General features: G+C 33.4%; 1 protein-coding gene across 1 annotated transcript in view; it reads right to left on the bottom strand.

Annotated features, from left to right (window-relative positions):
* Positions 1–5,986: 5,986 nt before the first annotated feature.
* LOC130893169 (vitellogenin receptor) overlaps positions 5,987–22,079 on the bottom strand; it is a 98,318-nt gene continuing 82,225 nt past the window's right edge. The window contains exons 20-24 of the mRNA XM_057799048.1: positions 18,660–19,195; positions 17,178–17,394; positions 12,370–12,565; positions 8,853–9,031; positions 5,987–6,646 (exon numbers count right to left, since the gene is read on the bottom strand). Coding sequence (XP_057655031.1) covers positions 6,484–6,646; positions 8,853–9,031; positions 12,370–12,565; positions 17,178–17,394; positions 18,660–19,195 — 1,291 coding nt within the window. The 3' untranslated portion in view covers positions 5,987–6,483. The remainder of the gene's footprint in view (positions 6,647–8,852; positions 9,032–12,369; positions 12,566–17,177; positions 17,395–18,659; positions 19,196–22,079) is intronic.

Here is a 22,079-nt window from a genome sequence, read left to right as displayed (position 1 = left end):
TTGGCAATGTTACGAAGAAGGAAATTTTCTAAAATGAAACCTGATAGGTTAACTCCAATATGGGAAACAATCTACAATATGTTCGCATCAAACATAATACCAAATCTTCAAGGTATTCTTGCAGAATTAAAAAGGAACCATATCCTTGAGGTACCAATACTGGGAATATTTTTTAAAAAAGCATGATTTTAGTTGTAAAATAGTGAATAAAAGGCAAACGGCAATGAAAAATAGTCGCTTGATAAAGTGGAGAAAAGAATATACTTATAACAAAAATTTGTGAGTATTTTGAATCTATTACTTGGATGACAGTCACGGTACTGTTCATAAAGCCTGTAGAAATGATAATTACAATGCGTTAGAGAGCAATGCTGAAGCATTATTATACTTCATACTACTATATGCATGTTAAGTATACTTCTTTAATCACTACCAGGATATTGAGGGACCCTTTTCGAGTCTTTATTAGTCAATAAATTAAATGAATTTTAATAATACTTTTTTAATATTTATTCTCATATTTTATTGTAATGCCTTGTAATGTACAATATTCTTGATTTTTCTTTGGAGAAAAAATATATAGGTTAGCCGACAATTCAACACAATTTTAACGATTGACCTTAGGATTTATGAATTGTCATTGCGAATGCTAGGCGCACTGCAAACTGGACAAGTTTTAATTTAAATGGAAAGTCAGTTGTCAGTAGTGGTATTCTTGGAATAGAAAAATACATCTTCGCCTTTGAACTTTCTTATGATTATAGTAGCTTCAATTAAATTTTTCATAATTTTCGTTTCGTTGCCTAGTTTTGGTTGATTCAGATTGCGTAACATTATCGCGGAACCAACTGCAAATTGTGTGGATAATTGGCTTCATTTGTGGATATGCAATTGATCAATTAAATATTTGTCCATCGATTTAACTCTTAACGTTTATATTCCAATCATCGCGACGCCACTTTTAAACTCACATCCGAACACACAAAACACGCTTTAACCTCTAAACTATTATCAAAACAACGTCCATCAGCCGCGTCCAATAGTGTTTCTTTATCTTAAATCAATCAAATAACTTTTTTTGGTAACGTTGCTATTATGATGTGTCGAAAAATTTGCTGGAAAAGTTCTTGCTTCTTGGTTTTTGGATAAGGCTAGAACAATAACTGGAAATTACTATTCGACATTACTGACCACTCTACGGGAAAAAATTGATGAGAAAAGACGCGGTAAGCTATCCAAAGGTGTTTTGTTTTTGTAGAACAACGCCCCTGCACACAAATCTCATGTTGCCATGCAAAAAAGTCGTGATTTAGGGTTTGAATTACTAGAACACCTCCCTCATTCACCAGATTCGGCCCCGTCCGACTATCATCTCTTTCCTCAACTGAAAAAAGTTTAAAAGGTCGTAAATTATCTTTCAACAAGGAGGTAATAAAAGGTGTGTAGGTCTGGTTAGCAGAGCAAGAAAAAACATTTTTTTTGAAAGGTCTAGAGACGTTGCAGGTTCGCGGTAATAAATGTATCCAATTAAGAGGAGGATATGTTTAGTAATAAAATATTTTGATATTGAAATTTTGTTTGGTTCTATAGTAGGCTAAGAATTTTTCAATATATCCTCGTATATATTTATGTATATAGGTATATAAATTGTTCCTATTGTTTTGATATTCCAACAGTTTCGCCATTGTTAAAAGTAATTGATAGAAAACGCGTCAACTCACATCATAACGTACTTTTGAGAATATTTTTACTTAATTTTATCGAAAAGTTCATAAAATTATTCTCCTTTTTCAGTTCGAACGCCTCCACCTTCATGTAAATCACCAGCAAAATATCCAGGAGAATATTGTAATAAATATTATGAGTGCATGAAAGTGATGTGGTCATATAAATTATTCACCAGGAAGTGCAAGAATGGAGAATCTTTCAATGCAATCCTCTCAACTTGTCAACCAGATCCAAATTGTACATACGGTTATTAAATTTTAGTTGTTATAATTTTCGTATGATTGACAGTTACAAAATAGGAAAAAAAGGTACCAAATAATTGCAAAATAGTTTTCAGCATTAATATTTCAATGATCCTTTTTAAATTTCTATATGAAGTTGATTAGCATAATTAATTATTATCAACCACGCTACCTATGGTACGAAACCTATAAATAATTGATACAAACACGTAATATATTTACTGGTGACCCCAGTCTGACAAAAGAATTAGCCTCGTCGTTATCTGAATGACTGGGCACCCTAACGAGCTGTACATTGCAGCTATCACCCACTCATCAGTTTGCGTTGAACATTTTAGAAGTCCAGTATAAGTTTAGAGCACACTATTTCGACTGTTCTGGGATTTATAGCAGCTCCAGTGCTTTGGCAATTGAAATAACCGTGTTTGCACATATAAAGCTGATAGACAGTTGTTTATATCTCTTTTATAAGACAGAGCGTTCGGCAGATTACTCCAAAAGAAATGTTCTCTTATGTTTCTTTAATGTCAAGAAATGCCGCTAGACTTTCCACTTTTTTCACCATTTGGTGTGGGTCTGTGGATTTACTCGTCTGATAATCATATTGGATTTTTTTCACCTTGCTCTGGAATATCCCGCCTTAAGTGAGGAGATTCTCATCAAATCAGCAGCAAGTAGTTTCGATGCATGATATATCCATAAGATGAGACATCCAATGAGATCATCTAGAAAGACTTTGTTTTCCTTAGGTTTGTAAAGACCTGCGTTAGGTGATCTGTATCTTTGTTTAGTTCGAAAAGAATGTTTCGATGATCTCATATGAAAACAACAATAGCATTTTCCACTAATAGATTTTACCTCTTTTATTTTCTTTTCTTTTTATCTCGTCTTCTGATAGAATTTACTGTCCTAGTTTTGATGGCATATTTTCAAATAATCTTCAAATTATTAGTATTTTAACAATTTTTTTAAGCAATATTATTAACTAACCAGCAATTTAGTCTCAAACTGAATTATATATACAATCCAACTAAGTTATCCCTCATTGGTGTTCCCAGTTCTTATCACTGTGGTCTGGTTTTAGACTTTCACTTTCTATTTACACCAATTCTGAAGGTTTGGTCCCCTTTAGTCGTCTCTTTAGGTCATTTTAGGTCATGTTGATCAAGTAGTTGGATCATCCCGATTAAGATGATTGTGTATCCTGTCTTCGTGCTTTTGGGAATATCTCATGATTTCTTTCTTAACTGCTGCTACATTGAGGCATCTATGCTGATTTATATTTTGATTATGCTTTGGAACATCCATAATAGAAGGAAGTACTTTAATTTGGAACGTTTGAATGGATGTAATGTTGGTTGATCTAGCATAACCACAATGCTCTAGTCGGTATGGATTTTAAAACTTGCTGGAAAATGAGCAATTACTTATGTGTTGAAATTAGTAATTTTTTGCCTATAATCCATTTCATTTTTTATTAACTTGCATTTAGTTCTTTTCTTTCATATGCTTCTTCCATCTGATTTTAACAATTAAGCTGTATTTCCATATAGTACCTCCACTCTGCTTACTGAGATTGGTTCTTTTTTATTGTTCGTTTTGTTGGTGAAATTCATGTATAACTATTTAGACTAATTGAGTTTTATTCTCCAATTTTTGGTCCATTCGTTGAATTTGTAGTTTCTGTGTGGCTCCCTCCATATTTGTTGAAGTTGAAAAGAGAGCGTTATCACGTGGCGATTTTCATGTTATGTATATCCTGTAGATATCAAATTGTACCAAAAAAGTTCTCTTCTGAAAATCCTGCTTTTATTTATTTTAGCTCAAAGTATTAATTTCTCTTTTCACTCTGAAAAATCGATCCATTATAGATTCCAACAGCTGTCCATATTATTACTTTGGAAAAATTTGTTCTATTTTGTTATGAATCCTTCATAATTATTTTCAAAAGAAAAAAAGAGTATTTATATAACAGACAGTCGGGCCGGGAAATTTGCCTTAGGTTTAGCTACTTTCACATTTTCTGTTTTTTTTATCATAATCACTTCACAAGACTACATTGATGAAATTTGGCAATACTTTTTCTTTACAGTCTTGTTAATTCTGATTAGATCGTATACAGGCCCTTTATTTGGGTTGGTTTTTATATCATCAACTTCTCTGGGAGCAACCAATCTAATTTATTTTTGACCTGCTGTGGCTAGTTTGAACTGGAAGACGTTTTCTAGGTGTTAGGCAATGATATTTGCTTTTTGCATATTACTTTTTGGCACAATCCTCTTGTTTCTTCCTAATTGCTGCGGTTTGTGTAATCGGTTGATGTTTTCGTTATTTCCCAGATATTTTGTATTCATGTCGTTTGTATGTTCATGTAAGTATGAGCCGACTATTTAACTATTGATTGAGTCTACGATACTATTTTGTCATTAGGGTTCCTCGAGGATTACCATTTTTTCTAGCCTTTCGTTTTTCTGTGATTTCGTTCACAAACTTCTCCTGAATAATTGCTTCCAATCGTTCTTCTTTTTTCTTCAATTGTATTATTCCAGGCTGATTGCTAGACACCTCTCAAAAAGGTTTCTCCTTCCTTTCCAGTTGTTTTATTGTTCTTAAACGAAATTTCGGAATTATTCCTGGCAGGTATGGAAGCCTATATTCCTTACCCAATCAATGGCTTTGCAAACAAGAATCCATGGTTTGATGAAAACTGCACTAGAAAAGTCGACAACAAAAATGCTGCTGATCGCAAATGCGTTCAAATCTTAATGCCGAAAATAATATAAACTTAGTTGTTTCGAGAAATACCTGCAAGCAGACCACAGATGCTTGCAAAGAACGATATAATGAGAGAGTGAAAAATAATTTTCTGAATCGCCCAAACGTATCAAGGGCTTTCTAGTCTGTAATAAAAGTAGTCAGCCAAGGCTTTTGTGAGTCACAAATTCCCTCGTTGGCTGGAAAGATAGGTCAATCGCAGTAATCGCAAGAGGGTCGCATATTTGCTCTAGATTCAACTTTCGATTCTCGGAAAAACCAACAACCAAGTCTGACTGGAATTAGTTCATCCGACACCGAGATATGGCAAAACTTCTAAGACTATCAATAGAGTCACTAGCACCAATCGTAATAAAAAAATGCGCAGCTGAATATATAAGAGGCAGATTGGAAGCTTGGTCCAGTTCAACCCATACCAAAAAAAGGGAAAAATATCAACAAGTACCATCCGATTTCTTATTTTCAGCAATTGCAAAGGTCATAGTGGAAGTTGACAAATCTTAAGGTATATGGAGTCTGCTAACATCATCCGGGGATTTCCTGGCCTATATCAGAAGCTATAGAGAAATATGGGGAATCGCGATCAATCGCACTGGGCATATCTAAAGCTTTTGACAGGACTAGGCATGCCAACCTTCTAAATAAATTGAGTTTGTACCGATTCCTCCAGGTCGTTGTCGATCACCACACCTCAGAAAGGTTTGAGATCAACGCTGGTATTCTCCAGGGATTATGTTTCAGGTGCGAGGTAGAAGCAATCTGATGAGTTTAATGGAGCAAAAACCCAGGCTGCTATTTTTACAAAAAAGGCAGACAGTGCGGCTAATTTGGTCTTGCCTGAACATGAAATATCACCGCAAATTCGCTTGTTGGTGTTGAGGTTGGGAGCAATATGGCGTAGTCATGTGACTGAATTTGCTAAGGCAGCTTCACAAAACGTTGGAACCCTTTTTAAGGCTGGAAAGCTATATACTCCGCTACTGCTTCTAATTCTCTACATTTCTCTAGTTTCATCAATTTTTGCAATATTGCTCGCAGAGTTGGAGCTCTGTATATCCCGAGAATGCTCGACTCATTAAGAACAAAGCAATTCGACTTATGACAATCCAGAGTTGACCAGAAACTTGAAAATAGCTAAGAGCATAGAAGAAAGAACATTGGCCTGCTGTTTTACCGATACTACCACAGCAGATGCTCTTCCGAACTGTCCAACATAATCTCATCAGAAGAATAGAAAATACTGAGTACTTAAAAATTTTATTAAAATATAATTTTAATCAAATATAAATATTTAAAACATGAAACTATCAAATAGTTCATTTAACAATATAAATATACGTTAAGACTAGACAAGTATAAAACTAACGAAACTGTACGTTGGTAAAGATTATGACAATTCAGTAATAATTTATATTGTTGATATCTATTGTACAAAGCAAATCAAATGACAACGTTACCTTATAAATAATTATCCAACGTTCTTATTTACGTGTGGAGAATAAATATCACAAAAATATTCGCATTTACAAAATAGTGATAACTTTTCTATATTGTATATTCATTCAATAATTACATATATACGTTAAAGGTTCTCATTCTGATATGAAAATATGCCGTAGAAATTTTTTAAATTGAGCATTTTACCTTTAACTTTTACATATTTCAGTTTTAAAACATTTTCAACTAAAAAGAGGAAACATAAAATTTCAATAACAATACAAGTTGTATCAAAAGCCATTTAACAGAATCGGGTTTCATTTAATAGTTTTGACGAATGATCTTCAACCAATTGTTCATCAGTTATAATGATTGGATTTTCATATTCGTGCTGTCCTGGCTGTAGAATTGATTTTGGATCTTCTACAACTGGCTTTCCGTACAGCGGATTGTAGAATCTCATGCTAAAAATAAGTGATCTAGTTAAATATAGCTAAATTCAGTGACACTGAAAGTGCTACATCCAGAAGGAACAATTTCTTATTAACCTCGACATTTTGGTAATATATTGCCTATACTCAGAGCAGGCCATGTTTATAAAAGCACATTTTTTTCTGAAGAAACCTATTTACCGAACAGTACAGATTTTTTCATTTATTCCAACTTAATTAATTTGTATTAAGCCTAACAAAAATCATCAAAATAACAAGCATGTTGATAGAATCAGAATGTGGTCTATCGATTTGTTGGTTTATTGTTAACTGTACTGTAATTAGGGTCATGTGTTTATCTCATGTAGACCGAAATAGACAAAAGAAGGTGTGAGAAGACCAATTCGTATCAGCCATCACGATACTGCCGACAATTGGCAGACCACTATCGTCAATGTTTGAGCTGGTGCAGAAAACGACAGAGCTAGGAAGAGAATCTGTTAAACTGCATGTGGACAGGACTGTTAACGTAATGGTTTGTAGGCTGATTTCTTATTATGATTGATAATCACTTGTGTTTATTGGAGGCAATATCACAGCTGCTTTATTAGAATGGGCATTCATAAGTTCTTTTTTAGCAAGACAAAACAACGCTACATATTGCACGTCTAATTATACAGTTTTTTTTAATACAATCCGCAAACTCTAGCGCAGTTGATCTGATATGTCGTTTGGAACAAAGTGATATGGTAAAATCGGTGGAGGGTTTCCGCCTATATTGACCAACCGCTTATTAGCGAAGTTTGGATTCCATATAAAATTTTATATAAATGAGTGGTATATCATGACTGTTATAGTGACCAACATGATTCCTAACATATTCTGAATTTTTACCCAACGACGTTTGGCGCATGCTTGGCTTTTTCTGTTTAAAGTCTCTCTATGGGAAATATGGATAATTGAGGTTATGCATTGATTATTATTGATTTATGAAAGCGGTAGGGCATTTATGATTGGAGACGTGCAATAATATGCAGATTAGAAAATGAAGAATCCAACTCAAAACCAATGGTTTTTGAAAACAAGAACTTGATTAAGGTATTGCTCTTCAAAAATTTGGAAACTAAAGAGGCTTTGAAAATGTCCTCACAATAATGTTGATTATGGGTTTATAGAAAAATATTTGCATAAATTGTTCTAAAGTTCGACATAACATTGTAACGGGAGAAATTGTCGGTTAATTTGTTGGTCAAAATTCTGTTGAACCTAGGAAGACAACTTTCTAATAATGAGATTTTCAATACAGATGAAACTGCACTATTTTACAACAAACAAATTTAAAGGTGAGACTATAGTGGAGGCAATTTGTCGAAAAACTGAATAATTGTCATGTTCCCAGAAAATATGAGCGGCACGAGTAATTGCTCGTTAATTCTCTTATTACTTATTCTAGAAAATGCTTTGTATGACGTCCGTTTAGTATGACGTGTATGTTATTTTTCCACTTGATCTGCTATCTTTCTCCTCCGCAAAAATTTAAAAACGGTGGACTTTCCAACTCCACTCATTCGGGAACATCGCATCGGTCGACAGTTTCTTGTACAGTAAATTTCGGGTAATCGTATTTTATGCAATCGCGTACAATTAAAATAATTTTTTCATTCACTGATAGTGGAGAATTATTGGAACATCTTTTCTTTCTTATAATACTGTGAACACTATTTACGACTTAACAGCAAATACTGATGCGTTAAACTTATAAGGTCTAAAAATTTTGGGTAAGGCACTATTGCTCTTACGGCGCATGGTTAAGTAGAATCTAAAATAGGGCTGGAATTAGGCAGATGCACTAATAGAAGGTTAAACGGTACCTGTTAAACGCAAAACGTAACTGTATAATCTACTACCTAAGTAATCCCTACACAATATTTCAAGACTTTCAACCATAGCCGACCTGGACGGAATTCCTCATTTTACTACTCTTTACTTTACTACTCATTTTACTACTTACATTTCTGAAATAGACTATATACCTGAACGTGCACAATAGTGTATTCAGCTACGAAGACACCAAATATACTATTATTATTTTTTCTTAGTACATTTTAATTTTTTGTAAAGTCATTGTTTCATACTTAATGTAAGGCGATTACATTACCAAAAAATCAAGTTTCTCCTTCTTGGTGAAACACATATTTGGACTACTTGGCACAAGCGCCAATATTGAGATGATACATGCCTGATGTTTAATCCAGTATTATTTTTTCTTTTAATAACGTAATAAAATATTACTCCGATCAATAACAAAAATAGGGGTACCAGCACTGCGGTAACAATAGCTGCAGAATGTTTTTTCGTGATATTTGAATTGATTGGTGTTGAGTGAACCGTGAATCTATGTTGGTTGTATGAATATTCCTAAAAATAATATATTTAATTATTTTATGGTAACAGAAATAAAAGTTTTGAGAAATAAATGATATCAATGTACATAGCTGACATAGCTGTTTGTTCATATATAGTTATATTTTATTTTTAAAGTAGGGGACATTAAGGAGAATGAAATTCAGATTATGGGGTAGAAAATTTTATTTCATTTGAACGTAGTTTCCTTGAACAGACACACTGTACCTAACACTTCTCCAATTTTATAGTTAAGTCATGGATAGAGGATGTGTACTTAAAAATTAACGTTGTCAGATGAAGTTTTTATAGAATCCACTATATCCAAATGATTTTAACAATTCACATCGTTTTTTGGAAGTTTGTTTTTCAATTCCTATGAATTTCATATTTTATAACGAAATTGTAACACTTCAATTCTAGGTCAATCACCCAATGATGAGTAAATGAATATTCGAAAGCTCAAAATAGATATTAAAAAGAGTATTTTATAACTTTCTAATATATTTTTGTCGAAATTACTAGAGTGGTTTAAATATAATCTGGAATTATGCTATAAAACATTTTATTATTAAGTGACATAGCTAAAAGTTTTTACAGTTTTTCTAGATAATCATTGTCACACTTTTAATCGCGACTATAAGGATTTGTTCAATGTTTCCATCTTAAGCCGAGCCTTTTGCAGTCTGGCGTTGTCTTGCTGTAATATTGCACTACGTACTTTTGATCTGACAGGTTTCACCGTATTTACCGAGTTTACTATAATACAGCGCATTCACAGTTCGTTGTTTAGTGAGAAAATTAACCGCAATGAATCCTCTCATGTCCCAAAACAAGGTACACAATTCTTTTTCCCCTGACAGAGTATTCTTCGCTTTAACTGACGCCCTTTCGTTTTTCTTCCTTCCGCAAATAATTTCCGAAATATAGTGGTGTACCCAAGTCTCGTCTGTGGTGATTATTCAGTGCAATAGATTTCTCTTTCTTTTATACCACTGCAGGAGACGCGTGCAAAATTCAGAAATGTTGGCATCCATTTTGTTGTTATGTTGCAGGAATCAAGCCGTTCATGAATTATTTGCTCAATTCTACTTACAATGATGCCCAATTCTTCAGCTATATCGCGAACAGCTTTGCATCCGTCTCCCAGCGCTGACGTTCTTATCGGTAACATTTGCTTTACTTTTTTGGCCTTTTCGAAAAGAGGAACACTTAAGTCCTGGATCTCATAATATATTCGACCAAAAAACTAATGATGAAGCGTTGCGCAATAGACACTGGTGTATCCTTCTCGCTCATGGTAATAAGTACACTAAAAAGCGAGGTTACAGTTCTTAACAGACCAGTCCAGTGCAGCCATTTCTACGACACATTCCGGTTTATAAGGAAAACTGTTATTATCAGATTTTTCAGTTCATAGGGTGAAAATACAAATAGTCACAAATAATCTTGGCAATTCTATCGAATATTAAGAAGAGAAACAACAAATATTAAATTACAAATTTTAAGATTCAATTTCATGAACATTAGTTTGGGTGGCTACCTATATGTATTTGACCAGACCTGAGTTTTGATAAATAGAGGCCCTTATACCTATCATATATAAGGTGGGGACTCACTAAGGCCAAAGCGATGGACGCGACGCGTGCTTACGTAAGACAGCTATTAATTTTTAGTGGATCTAAATCCATTTGATAACGTCTGCCACTTTGAAATTTGCAAATATATTATTATTACTTATTATTACTATCGGTAAATAATAATAGCAGACAATTATCGCGCGGTTAACATGGTGGCAGACAATTTGTAAAAAATTTAGAAACTATTGGTGATGATGATCATTCGTCTTTTATTAGTCGTAGACTATTTAAATGATGAGATAATTTTTTTGTATACTTAGAATCTCCTCTCGCAAAATAGTAGCGGCAGCTTGCAAAGTGTCTTGGTCTTTCAAGTGTATCATTTTAAGGTATCATCAATAGTTGAAATTCCTTTAGGAGCAACAGCTTTTTTTTTGTTCCATATCAAAATTTGGAATTTGTCATTAAATTCTTGTGGATCCTTTTTTCTAAATGGTGTGCTGTGAATATTGATTTTGCGTCTGAACCTTCACTCAATTGTAAATATCTATCTCGTTCAAACTTTGATAAAATTGATGTTTCAAGGTGAAGTACGTAATGGCTCATTCTTAGACCGACATTGTTTTTCTCGTATAACAAAAGAAAAAACACAAATTTATATTAGCTGCAACCACGGTATCAGAAGTCTGAAAAGTTGATGATTCTGAAGTATTTTCCACAAGGGAATCATCATTATCATCAACTATAGATCTATTAGTTGATGTCGATGGTAGTTCAATTGTTGAGGAAGAAGTAGGTTAGGTTATGACATTTGTAGAAAATTTTTTATTTCTGTGTGAAAGAAATTTGAGATTCTAGATCTGTTGACAAAATGTCACTTTTTTATGAAATTACTTTTCTCCCAAGAAAAAAATTAGTACTTTTTCCCGGATATTGTATAAACACATAAGCAGAGGAAGATAGTTAATTTTAGAATATTTTATTATACAATAGTTACATTTCCTTAATATCGAAAGTACAATTATTAAATATGCTTTGCATGAATGACACGTTCCTTAAACTATTCGGTACAACAGTCCAATTTTCTATTGAAATAATACATTCATGAAACACGAGATATCTGTATGAAATTTCACTGACTCTCAACCATTACGTTGATATAACAGGACCCTTTCAGTTACAAACTCATCTTTATATGAATAGTAATAACTGTAAAGGAACAAATATGAAGTCCATGCTTACCACCTGAACAAATTATTATTATCTATTGATCTGTGTGTCATGAATTATCTCCCCACTCCTTATGGAAACCATTAAGATCTGTTAATCAAATATCAAGTGATACAATGTGTCTTATATTAATGTGACTGTGTAACTTTTAGTTACTACTGTACTTATATTATAAGATTTATTGTACATTGAGCGCTCCTAATGGGAACCAACGTCAAATTTAAGCGATATCAAGTGTACCTTAGACAGGACAGTCTTCACATCCAACAAGTACAGACGTCAGATTATTGAAACCACTTTATTTATTTATAATTTTTGCTTTTTACGAAGTTGTGAATTGAATTATTTAACTCCTGATACATATAGGTTCTTAAGAGTATAAGGAATAAAATATATGAATGGAAGAAGTGGTCAAATACTTTTAAAAATTTTAATTTTTGTGGCTTTTTCAAAATTGTCTGCCACAACTTGTAAATCAAATTCACTACATCCATAAAGTTAACCAGTATTCTTTAACAGTTTATAATAAATAAACCTACTCACCTCTACGCACACATCCGTGATATTACCAATTTTCCCATCGTGACAGAGGCATTTGAATCCAACTTTCGTTGGAATACATAAATAGGGACATTTGTGACCTTCGCATATGTTCCTTGTTTTTGGTTGAAGAGAACTTTGTGATATAATGAAATTTCCATTAGTGAAACTGTTCAATTTTATTCTACGACTGCAGGTCCTAGTCCAAAAAAAATATAAAGTTAATGGAAATGATAGAAACATATTTCAATTTTTAAAATTAAGTCCGAACAATCTATCACAGGTTTCACACTAAAAGTGAAGCTTACTATCCGTTATTAGCCAAATCCTTGAAAAGTATATTTTCTATATTATCTTAATTAAGAGGTTCTTTAACGAAGACGTGCAATTTGAAGGCAGGTACAGGTATATTGATATTGTGAAAACAATTGATCTCAATATTTTTAGATATGTATTAATAATATAAAATATTGCAGCGTTTATTTAATCTTTTCTGATTTCATCCACAATATTAGGTCTCCTGAATCTTCTAGCATTCGTGTTTATCTGTTATGGGTTTCACTTTTATTTTGGGTTATATGGGAAACAGCAACAAAAATAGAGATTCTTTGAACAGCAGATAGGATTTTACTAATTTTTGATTTCCTAGATTAGAGTAGATTAGATTGGAGTCGTTTTGGTTGCTCAGCCTCTGCATCTACAAGGGTTGTTATTTAAGATTTATAATAGTGGTAATAATTTTATAAATATGTCAAATCTGAGATTGCCATCATAGAGTTTGAAATTTTTAATCGTGCACGTACTGAGAACGTGTTGTCATACGAGTGCTATTTGAGTTAATACTTGAAACATTCATCTTGGTCAAAAAATCGCGAACCTTCTATTGCAATGATTTTCTATGACTACTCAACCAACAGCAGTGTCCCGATAAACTCACTTCTTCATTTGGAGATGAAGTACCAACATGATCTACCGTGTTTCGCTGGTTTTCCGAATACAATCGTTATCGCACTATTCTACAGAATGAATTTCGTGAAGGTCTCCCACAACCAGAAAATATCGATGCTGATATTGCAAGATCGGCATGTCATTTACTGTGAGATTGGAGACCGCTTAGACAATCACTCAATAAAAAGTACTTTCAAAGACGTCTATAAGATCGTGACAGCCAAATCCAACAAAAGTTATTCGCGCACGAACCACTTCGAAGAAAATTGTCGCCTGATTTTTAGAATAACGTATAACGAACAAACAAAATCGGTTTTGACCAGTAAAAACATTGAATTGGTAAGTCATTCGCCGTACAATTCTTGTTTGGTCGATGATTTCATTTTTTAACACCTGAAGAAGCGGTTGATGTGTTATAATCCCTCAATCGGAATAAAAACATGCATCGACAATTGGTTCAAACGTATACAAAAGTGTATTAATCTCAACATATTTTGAGATCAATAAAGCCTTATTCAATTATAATTATTTGTTTTTATTTGTCAAAACTCAAACTCAAGTAGCAATCCTTGTATAAAAAAGACCAGATATTTTGTACATGACTCTGAATTAATCTCATTGCTCTGCCTCCAAAAGTAGATTTTTATCAAAGGAGGATATTCGTCTGAGAATTTATTGTTCCATTTCTTAAAGTGTTAGCTCTACTCCGAGCCTTTTGTAGAAATATGAAGGATATTCGCAGAGTAGATCTTATGCGTCTCTAGCAGTCAACAGTTTAATGTCGTTTCTGAACATCATAAGAAGTTTCTCATACTACTTAGCTGATATAGTTCTGAATGTTATGGATCGTCTTCGTAGTTTAAGGTTGGGTAGTGGGCTGTCAGAGACCATTCTGCCATTTGATATACCTATCTTACAACACTTGAAAATACCAAATGCCGAAGTCTCTGGAAAACTAATCAAGCAACTTAACTTGAACTTTTCAACATTTCTATGAAACCTATAAGATTTGATTAAGTGTTTAAGCCACACACCAAAGAAGTAGTGAATAGTCATTAGGTGCTTCAAGGTCACTTGGTATTTAAAGACAGTGTGAATATCCTTTCTAGAGAGGTTTTTACATAAACAATGAGGAGCATATTGAAGTTTATTGGTATGCTCTGCCAAAAGTTGAATGTCTATTAGCTGCAACTTTTAAAAGACATCGATATAATGAAACTATTGAAGATAAATATATATATATATATATATATATATATATATATATATATATATATATATATATATATATATTAAATTCTTAATTTTGAGTGAATCTACAAATTGGCAATCCATTTTGCCACTTTGATGATAATAAAACGATTACACACTTAAGAAACCACAATTAGGATGAGATAGGCAAAGAAAATTTTTCTTTAGAAATATGCGCTTTGGATTAGTAAGCAGAAAAATATCCAAGAAAGCTAAGAAAACAGAAGCCAATCTTAAGACCCATCCAACCAGCGGCGGAATAAGTGCATCAGCGGCTCGAGCGGCAAAGCTGAATGAGGCCCACCAGCTTTAATAAATGTTTTACAAGTTTTCTATTCAGTTCACATTTGTATGTATAAATAAGTGTTTATGTTTATTTCGTTAAAATCTGGCAAGTACAGTTTGAATTCGACTTAAATTATTTAGTCTAAATAACCATATATATCCACAATATGGAATGGATATGGGTGAAGAAAATAAAACACAAATCGATCGACAAAACAAATTAGATAAAATAAATCATAGTTTTTTGTATATTTTGTTGCGTGTTATATGTGTTTTCGTGCCTTCAATTTACTGAAATCCTTAACAACAATAACTATTGAAAGCACGGCTAAATCAGCCAGTCGTTCTTGACCCATTGTAGATCAAAGATAATTTTTAATCTTCTCAAGTTTCGAAAAACTCCTCTCGCATTATGCAACCGAGATGCAAATGGTCAAAAAGTACTGTAAGTGTAAGCGATATACAGCGATATACAGGGTATCGATTCACTGAAGTCCCATTTTATTATAAATTTAAGGAATTCTTGGGGGTCTCCATTTGGCAGCAACGTCCGCACTCGTATCGGTGGCTTTTATATTATGCCTGCGGTACATTTTTATTTCTTGGAAAACTTGCTCCTTGTCTAATTCACCATAAATTTGTATAAGATTTTCAACTGCTACAGCCAGAGCTGAAGCTTGTAGCATAAACTTTGTTTCAATAATTTGGAAAATATTATTGATTTGTTTCATGGCCCCGTATCGTGAGGTCTATAAATTCTTCTTGAATTGATAATTTAGTATCATGAGCTGATTCACCCGACATCGTTGTTCTTATCTTCCTTCCATGTCATTGCCTTTTTTATGCCAAAAGTTACAGCATTGTCTACAATTGTGGTTTGTTCGGTCACTAAACACTCATTCAAGGCATTTAGTTTGATGATTCCTGTATCTAGAGTCATTTTTGGAGAGTGCAAATATTGTTAAACTAAATTTACTTCCTCTAGTATAGAAATAAACTATTCACAATTGTCTCTATGTTTTCATTTACAACTTTTACTGACTCGTAATGAGCACTCCAGCAAGTATCCGATAAATTTTTTCCAGTTTTCTCTTTCAGTAATTGCCAATTGTGAAGATGACGAGAAGAACGAATATAATTTCTTTAGAGATTTAACTAACTAATATCTCAGGGTGACGAGCACATTGCATTGTCGCGCAGAATTTTTATATTCTGGGTGGTATGGACTGTTATGGACATAAGCGTGAAGCTTACTATCAGGAGAGCGATTTATTAATGTCGTCATATAATCTCATAAGAAAAGACTCCTAAGCTTTTTTGTTGTATTTTTACCCAAGGGGAAATCACACGAAGGCATAATTTTGGTTTCTTTTTATTGTACTACCAATGAAGACGTGTAGTTCATCTTACGTCCTGAGAAGGAGTGAGAGGTGATGAGACATTATAGCTCAAGTGATCGTCTTCAAATGTGCGCTTCTTGTGAGCCCTTCCATTTATTTTAAAGCTTCGATGGTACTAAGCATATTTTTAAAGTCCTCCCAAGATTGGAGCTCCCCTGTTTTCACTCGTAATCAGATGGAGCTACGTTTTAATATATTTTAAATCATTGTGAAAAGCGAATATGTCGATACCGATCCCATATGAACGCTAATTTGCACTAACAAATTGAAAAATTTGGTGATGGATCTGTGATGGTTTAAACTAAAATTGGTCTAGACCAGTCTAGATCTAGAAACCACATTTTGCAAAAGTTCTAGAGAGATTAAATGGTATATTGATTTCGTTTTTGACGATCGTATGATACTGATATATCGTTGAGTTCGCTTATTTGTTTTGATGCAAAGCAAAGATGGATTCATTCAAAGGTGCATACTGCTGCCATCCCAATGATTTTTTATCAACCCCATGGACAGAATACAATCAAAAAATTGGCCACCACAGACATCTGATGGAAAACCCATACAGGAACTTTGGAATCTGTTAGAAAGACGGATTCGGAAGCTCCGAGATTATTGTCAGACAATGGTAATACAGGGCTAGCTGTTAACCTTGACATTAATGAAATTTTGAACAAACCACAAAATTTCGTGTCTGTTCAATCCAATACTGTGTAGTCATATAACAAAGAATGCTATGAAATAGTATTATTCTAGAAATAAAATTAACGTGGTTAATTTATTAGTATTAATTTTGATGTGAATCTCAATGATTGAATGATTTAGTACATTATAGTGTATCATAACTTTCACAACATTAAAGCTTTATAAATTGAATTAAATGACACCAAGTATTGGAGTTATCATTGTGGGTAGAGTAATATTCGTTACCTTCCATCATATAACTTGCAGCTAATTATAAATCCGTCTGATTGGTAGTAGTATAATTGATTTTCGTAAAATTGTAAGGATCTAGTTTCATTGACGTTGGAAAAAAGAGGCTTAACTAATCCTCCTCTGTAACTCACAGAATTTATTGTTCCTGCTTGATGATCTTTGAAATACAGAATTTGTTTGTTGATATCGAGAGTAATATCTTCAATATTACCTACAATGAAAAGGTTTTCATGATTTTTTCAAAGAAATATAAATTGTATAAACTGCTTTTGTAGTATTTCAAAATTTTAATTTTATGCATATTTTTTAATGTTTCTTTAATTCTATTATTGTACCTACTTGTGGACAGCAGTAATTTAAGTCAATCAAGGTGTGTTAAAGTCGAGACTAGTTAAACAAAGAATGAATATAGTTAAGCAGTTAAGCGAACGCCGAGTTAGCTGGACAGAGACAAAGTTATCGTGAAGTGGCAAATCTGTTTGGCGTACACCACACAACCATTGGCAGATAGATGCAGATTTCGAAACACCGGTTCACATTCTAGCAGGCCTGAACAAGGACGTCCTTCAGTTTTAACTCCTCGAAATGACAGTTTTTTGCAATTAAATTCGGTCGATGACAAGGGTCGAGCTCAACAGTCTTTTAAGAGCTTTGCTAACCAGGCAGCATCGTGTTGCTAGACTAAGATTTGCAAGGCAACATTTAGATTGGAATTTAGAAAATTGGTTTTATTAACTGATGAGTCAAGAATCAGTCTAAGAGGTCCAGATGGACGTAATTAAATTCGAAGACGGCGAGGAAAACGATTTGCGCAGTCTTGTATAATTTCCAGGGAGCCGTTCCAAGAAGGGTGTATCATGTTTTGGGGAGGAATTTGTTTTGATGCCGATACAGAATTAGTGTCTTTTCCTAGACCCGTCGTTAACGCAGCAAGATACATAACTGACATTTTTGAAAATCACTTCGTTCCATTTGGGCCATTTATTGGTAATGATTTTCGTTTAATGCATGATAATGCTACACCACACGTTGCGGCAGATGTTTTGAATCACATAAGCGAAGTAGGAATTAATACCATGTACTGACCAACAAGAAGCCCAGATATGAATCCTATCGAGCATGTCTGGGACATTTTAAAACGCCACATTCGTCGTCGAAATCCATTTCCTCAAAATATAAATGAGCTTGAGCAAGCGGCAGAATGCTGGTAACAATTGCATCCAGAGGCGGAAATACACGCTACTAGCGTTTTTGAAAAAGAAATATTATTGTTTAGAATGCAAGTTTTATTTTTAAGAAAATTAGGTTTTATTGGAATGTTTTTTTAGGTCTCTTCTGTTTTAAAATTAGTTTTTTTTTGATAATTTTTAAAAGGCAGATAAATTTTGACGTTTCGACTTTTCTTAAATGCATTAAATATTAAAAGATCTAAGAAATAAGAAATCAAAGAAATTTTGATTTTTGATCTCAACTTACCTAATGCTGTTTCAACAATTTCCGTTTTATTCGAGCCGTCCAAATTAGTTTTATAAATGACGTAATTGGGTGAATCTAGTATCCACCAATTTCTCAGAACATAAAAGAGGACTTTATTAATAGAATCAACGGCTAAAGCAGAAACCTGTCTGTGTGCATCGATATCTATCAATTTTGCACATTTTTCCTCGAAACTACATACGCTAATCGACTTCTCGATTGAATCATCATTGTAGAAGTAAACATTCTGAGTAGACCAATCAATAGCAATTTTTTGTGGCTTTCCAACATGTCGGATGATATGCATCATGTTAGTGTTTATGTCCAGTTTGTATATTGCTCCAGTTTCTGCGGTACTGAAGAAAACTGTTTTCGGTTCAACGAGAGCTTGTAAACTAGAAATTTTGATCATCGGCGTTGTTGAAATTATAGTCATCGCATTCGATTTCGAAATAAGCTCTCGAATTTGATAATCATGAACTATGAAGTACATAGACATGCGGGTACCATCTGCTTTACAGCTCTTTTTATCGCTCCTGAAAAGTTGATAAGTTTATAAATCAATGTTACAGAAAAAAAATAATAAAAAAAATGTTAAATTTTTTAAACCAGAACTTATTGATGGTGTATAAGTGTGGTATAAATACAAATAACACTACTAGTGAAAAATCATAATTTAATACAGCCGGCGGAAGACAAAATTAGTGTTCCACCGTGATGCTGAGTTCCTTTTATATCTGCTAAAAACTTTTTAAAAAATTTTTATTAAAAACATTTATTTGCATGTTGCCAGTGTTCAGTTATAGCAACTGTCTGCGGAAACTCCTATTTCTCCAAAAACAAATACAACTCGTCCGTTTTGTTTCGTATATCAATTAGAACCATTCTCAAATTAGAGTCCTTAAAACTAAGTGAGGATTAAAGTTGTTCTGGACACGACCTATTAATCAAAAAATTTTTACTCGAAAAATCGGCTGTTACACCCTTCGAAAGATAAAAACACATCAAAACTTGTGGAAGTATAAAGTCGAAAACATACACACGTTGGTTGGTCATGTAGATAGGCGAGAAATAGTTTGAGAGCCGGTTCTCTTAGTATAGACATAATGTAACCATTGCTTCCAGTAGAGTTCTTCTGTGTTAATCTGCCCTCAGAAAGAGTTATCGGGTCCAGCGAAAAGTTAGAGCCTTTGTGTGAATGTTTTGTGAACTAAAATGTTTTATCACACGAAAAACTGTTTGATTTACATACTTAACTTGTTTGTCAGATGATATGGATGCTACGATGAAGTATTGAAAAATTCTTAGTCTATTATAGAACCAAACAAAATTTAAATGTCAAAATATTTTATTACTCAACATATTCTCCTCTTAATTAATTAATTTTTTCTTCTTGTTCTGGGGGGCTTTCTAGTAATTCAAACCTTGAATCACGAATTTTTTGCATGGCAACATGAGATTTGTGTGCAGGGGCGTTGTCCTGCAAAAACAAAACACCTTTGGATAGCTTTCCGCGTCTTTTCTCTTTAATTTTTTCCCGTAGAGTGGTCAGTAATGTCGAATAGTAATATCCAGCTATCGTTCTACCCTTATCCAAAAAATCAATCACGATTACTCCATGGCAATCCCAAAAAATTGAAACCAGAACTTTTCCAGCAGATTTTTGGATACGAAACTTCTTAGGTCTTGGAGAACCAGAGTGTCGCCATTCCATCTATTGTATCTTTGTTTCTGGATCGTAGAATGTACCCAAGTCTCATCTATAGTAACAATTCGGTTTAAGAAGTCTACATCGTTTTCAAATCAAGCACAGATCGAACTCGATGCTTCTAGCCTTGCACGCTTTTGGTCAACATTCAAACATTTGGGGATCCATTTTGCAGTACTTTCTTATGTCCAAATTGAAGTGAACTATATGATGAACGCATTCGTATGAAATATTAAGTGCTTCAGATATCCGTTTTAGCCCAATTCGACAATCTGATAAAATCATATCATGAACTGCTTCGATATTTTCGGGGACTGACACAGAAATTCGCATACGAAGGACATTGATCACCAAGGGTATTAAGCATATTTTCATGAATCTGCTTACCTCTTAACCCTTTTAAATACAGTTACTTGATGATGGCTCAATACTCCAATTTTTCGATTTTCCGCAATATAATAAGGCAATATTTCGTTTATGCATGGAACTGGTCTAGGCTAACTAGATATCAATACATCCTCGTATTTCTGGACGCGAACCTGTACTTACAGGATGAATCACTTGATTCACCTTCACTGGTTCAAGAATATCCACTATCGGTGGAGGTGAGGCTTCTTGAAACAATGAAAATTCACCGTCGATCAATTTGATAGCAAAACCTTTTGTTTGAGAATCAATTTTAAATGATATTTCCTATTCATTACCTCTGTTGAATAAGGGAAACTAACGAATGAACTCTATACTGCTAGGGGACACGGCGTACGAAACTTCTGGTAAACTGGATATATGAGTTAAATTATTTTTAAAATTTTGCAAATATTGTTTCATCTCCTCGGATGAAGAATCGTCGATACGAATTTTCATTGTTTCTTTGGAATTGTTGAAAAGCATTGAAGAGATTGTGTTTCAAATCCCATACTGATTTAAAAAACAAATCATTCTTGATGACAATAAATATTTTGGCTATTTTGTTGATCATCTACCTCATTTTCTATAAGATTCTATTTAGATTCGTTGGTTAACTGATTTATACAACTTGCTAGCGAGTCAAAAATTTCTTGGATAATCTGATTTGTTGAACTTCTGGGAAAGAATATTTGTAGTAGCTTTGTTAAGTCCTGTACATCCCAAACAGAAAAAGCGTCTACATTCACTGCTGCATCAAAGCTTATTAAACTTATTGTCTAAAAATTCCTTACAGCAATTGTCAGATTTGTACCCGGTCATATCCAGGTTCAGATCCTTGCCAATATCTAACGAAAACACACTGCTAGTTAACAATAACAAAAATGACAGAAACAAAACAAAACACTAACACACCATTGAGTAATAGTTCTACTGTGAAAATAAATACAAAACAAACACAACCGAACGGTACCATTTTTTTAATAATGTCATAGTGTAATTATTCGAAAAAAATTTTTAACAGATTTCGAAACGTATTAGCTTAGAAACAGACCAACGCTTTAGGTGGAGGTCTCTTGCCTATAAGCTTATAAAATTTTTCTATTTTATCAATGTTCGGAAAGAAATTTTTTTGCTAATTACAGAAAAATACAGAGAAAGAACAATTTATTTGAAGATGCAATTAAAAAACAAATAGAAAAGTTAAGTGAAAATCCAAACGTGTTTGTTTCTATAACTAATGAGGATGTATTTCCAATACACAAGCTGTTAATAATTGGAATATTATATTTATCGTCAATAATCAT

This window comes from Diorhabda carinulata, chromosome 4 (genome assembly GCF_026250575.1).
Source record: "Diorhabda carinulata isolate Delta chromosome 4, icDioCari1.1, whole genome shotgun sequence".
Taxonomy (NCBI): domain Eukaryota; kingdom Metazoa; phylum Arthropoda; class Insecta; order Coleoptera; family Chrysomelidae; genus Diorhabda; species Diorhabda carinulata.
This window is presented reverse-complemented; position numbering and strand designations above follow the sequence as displayed.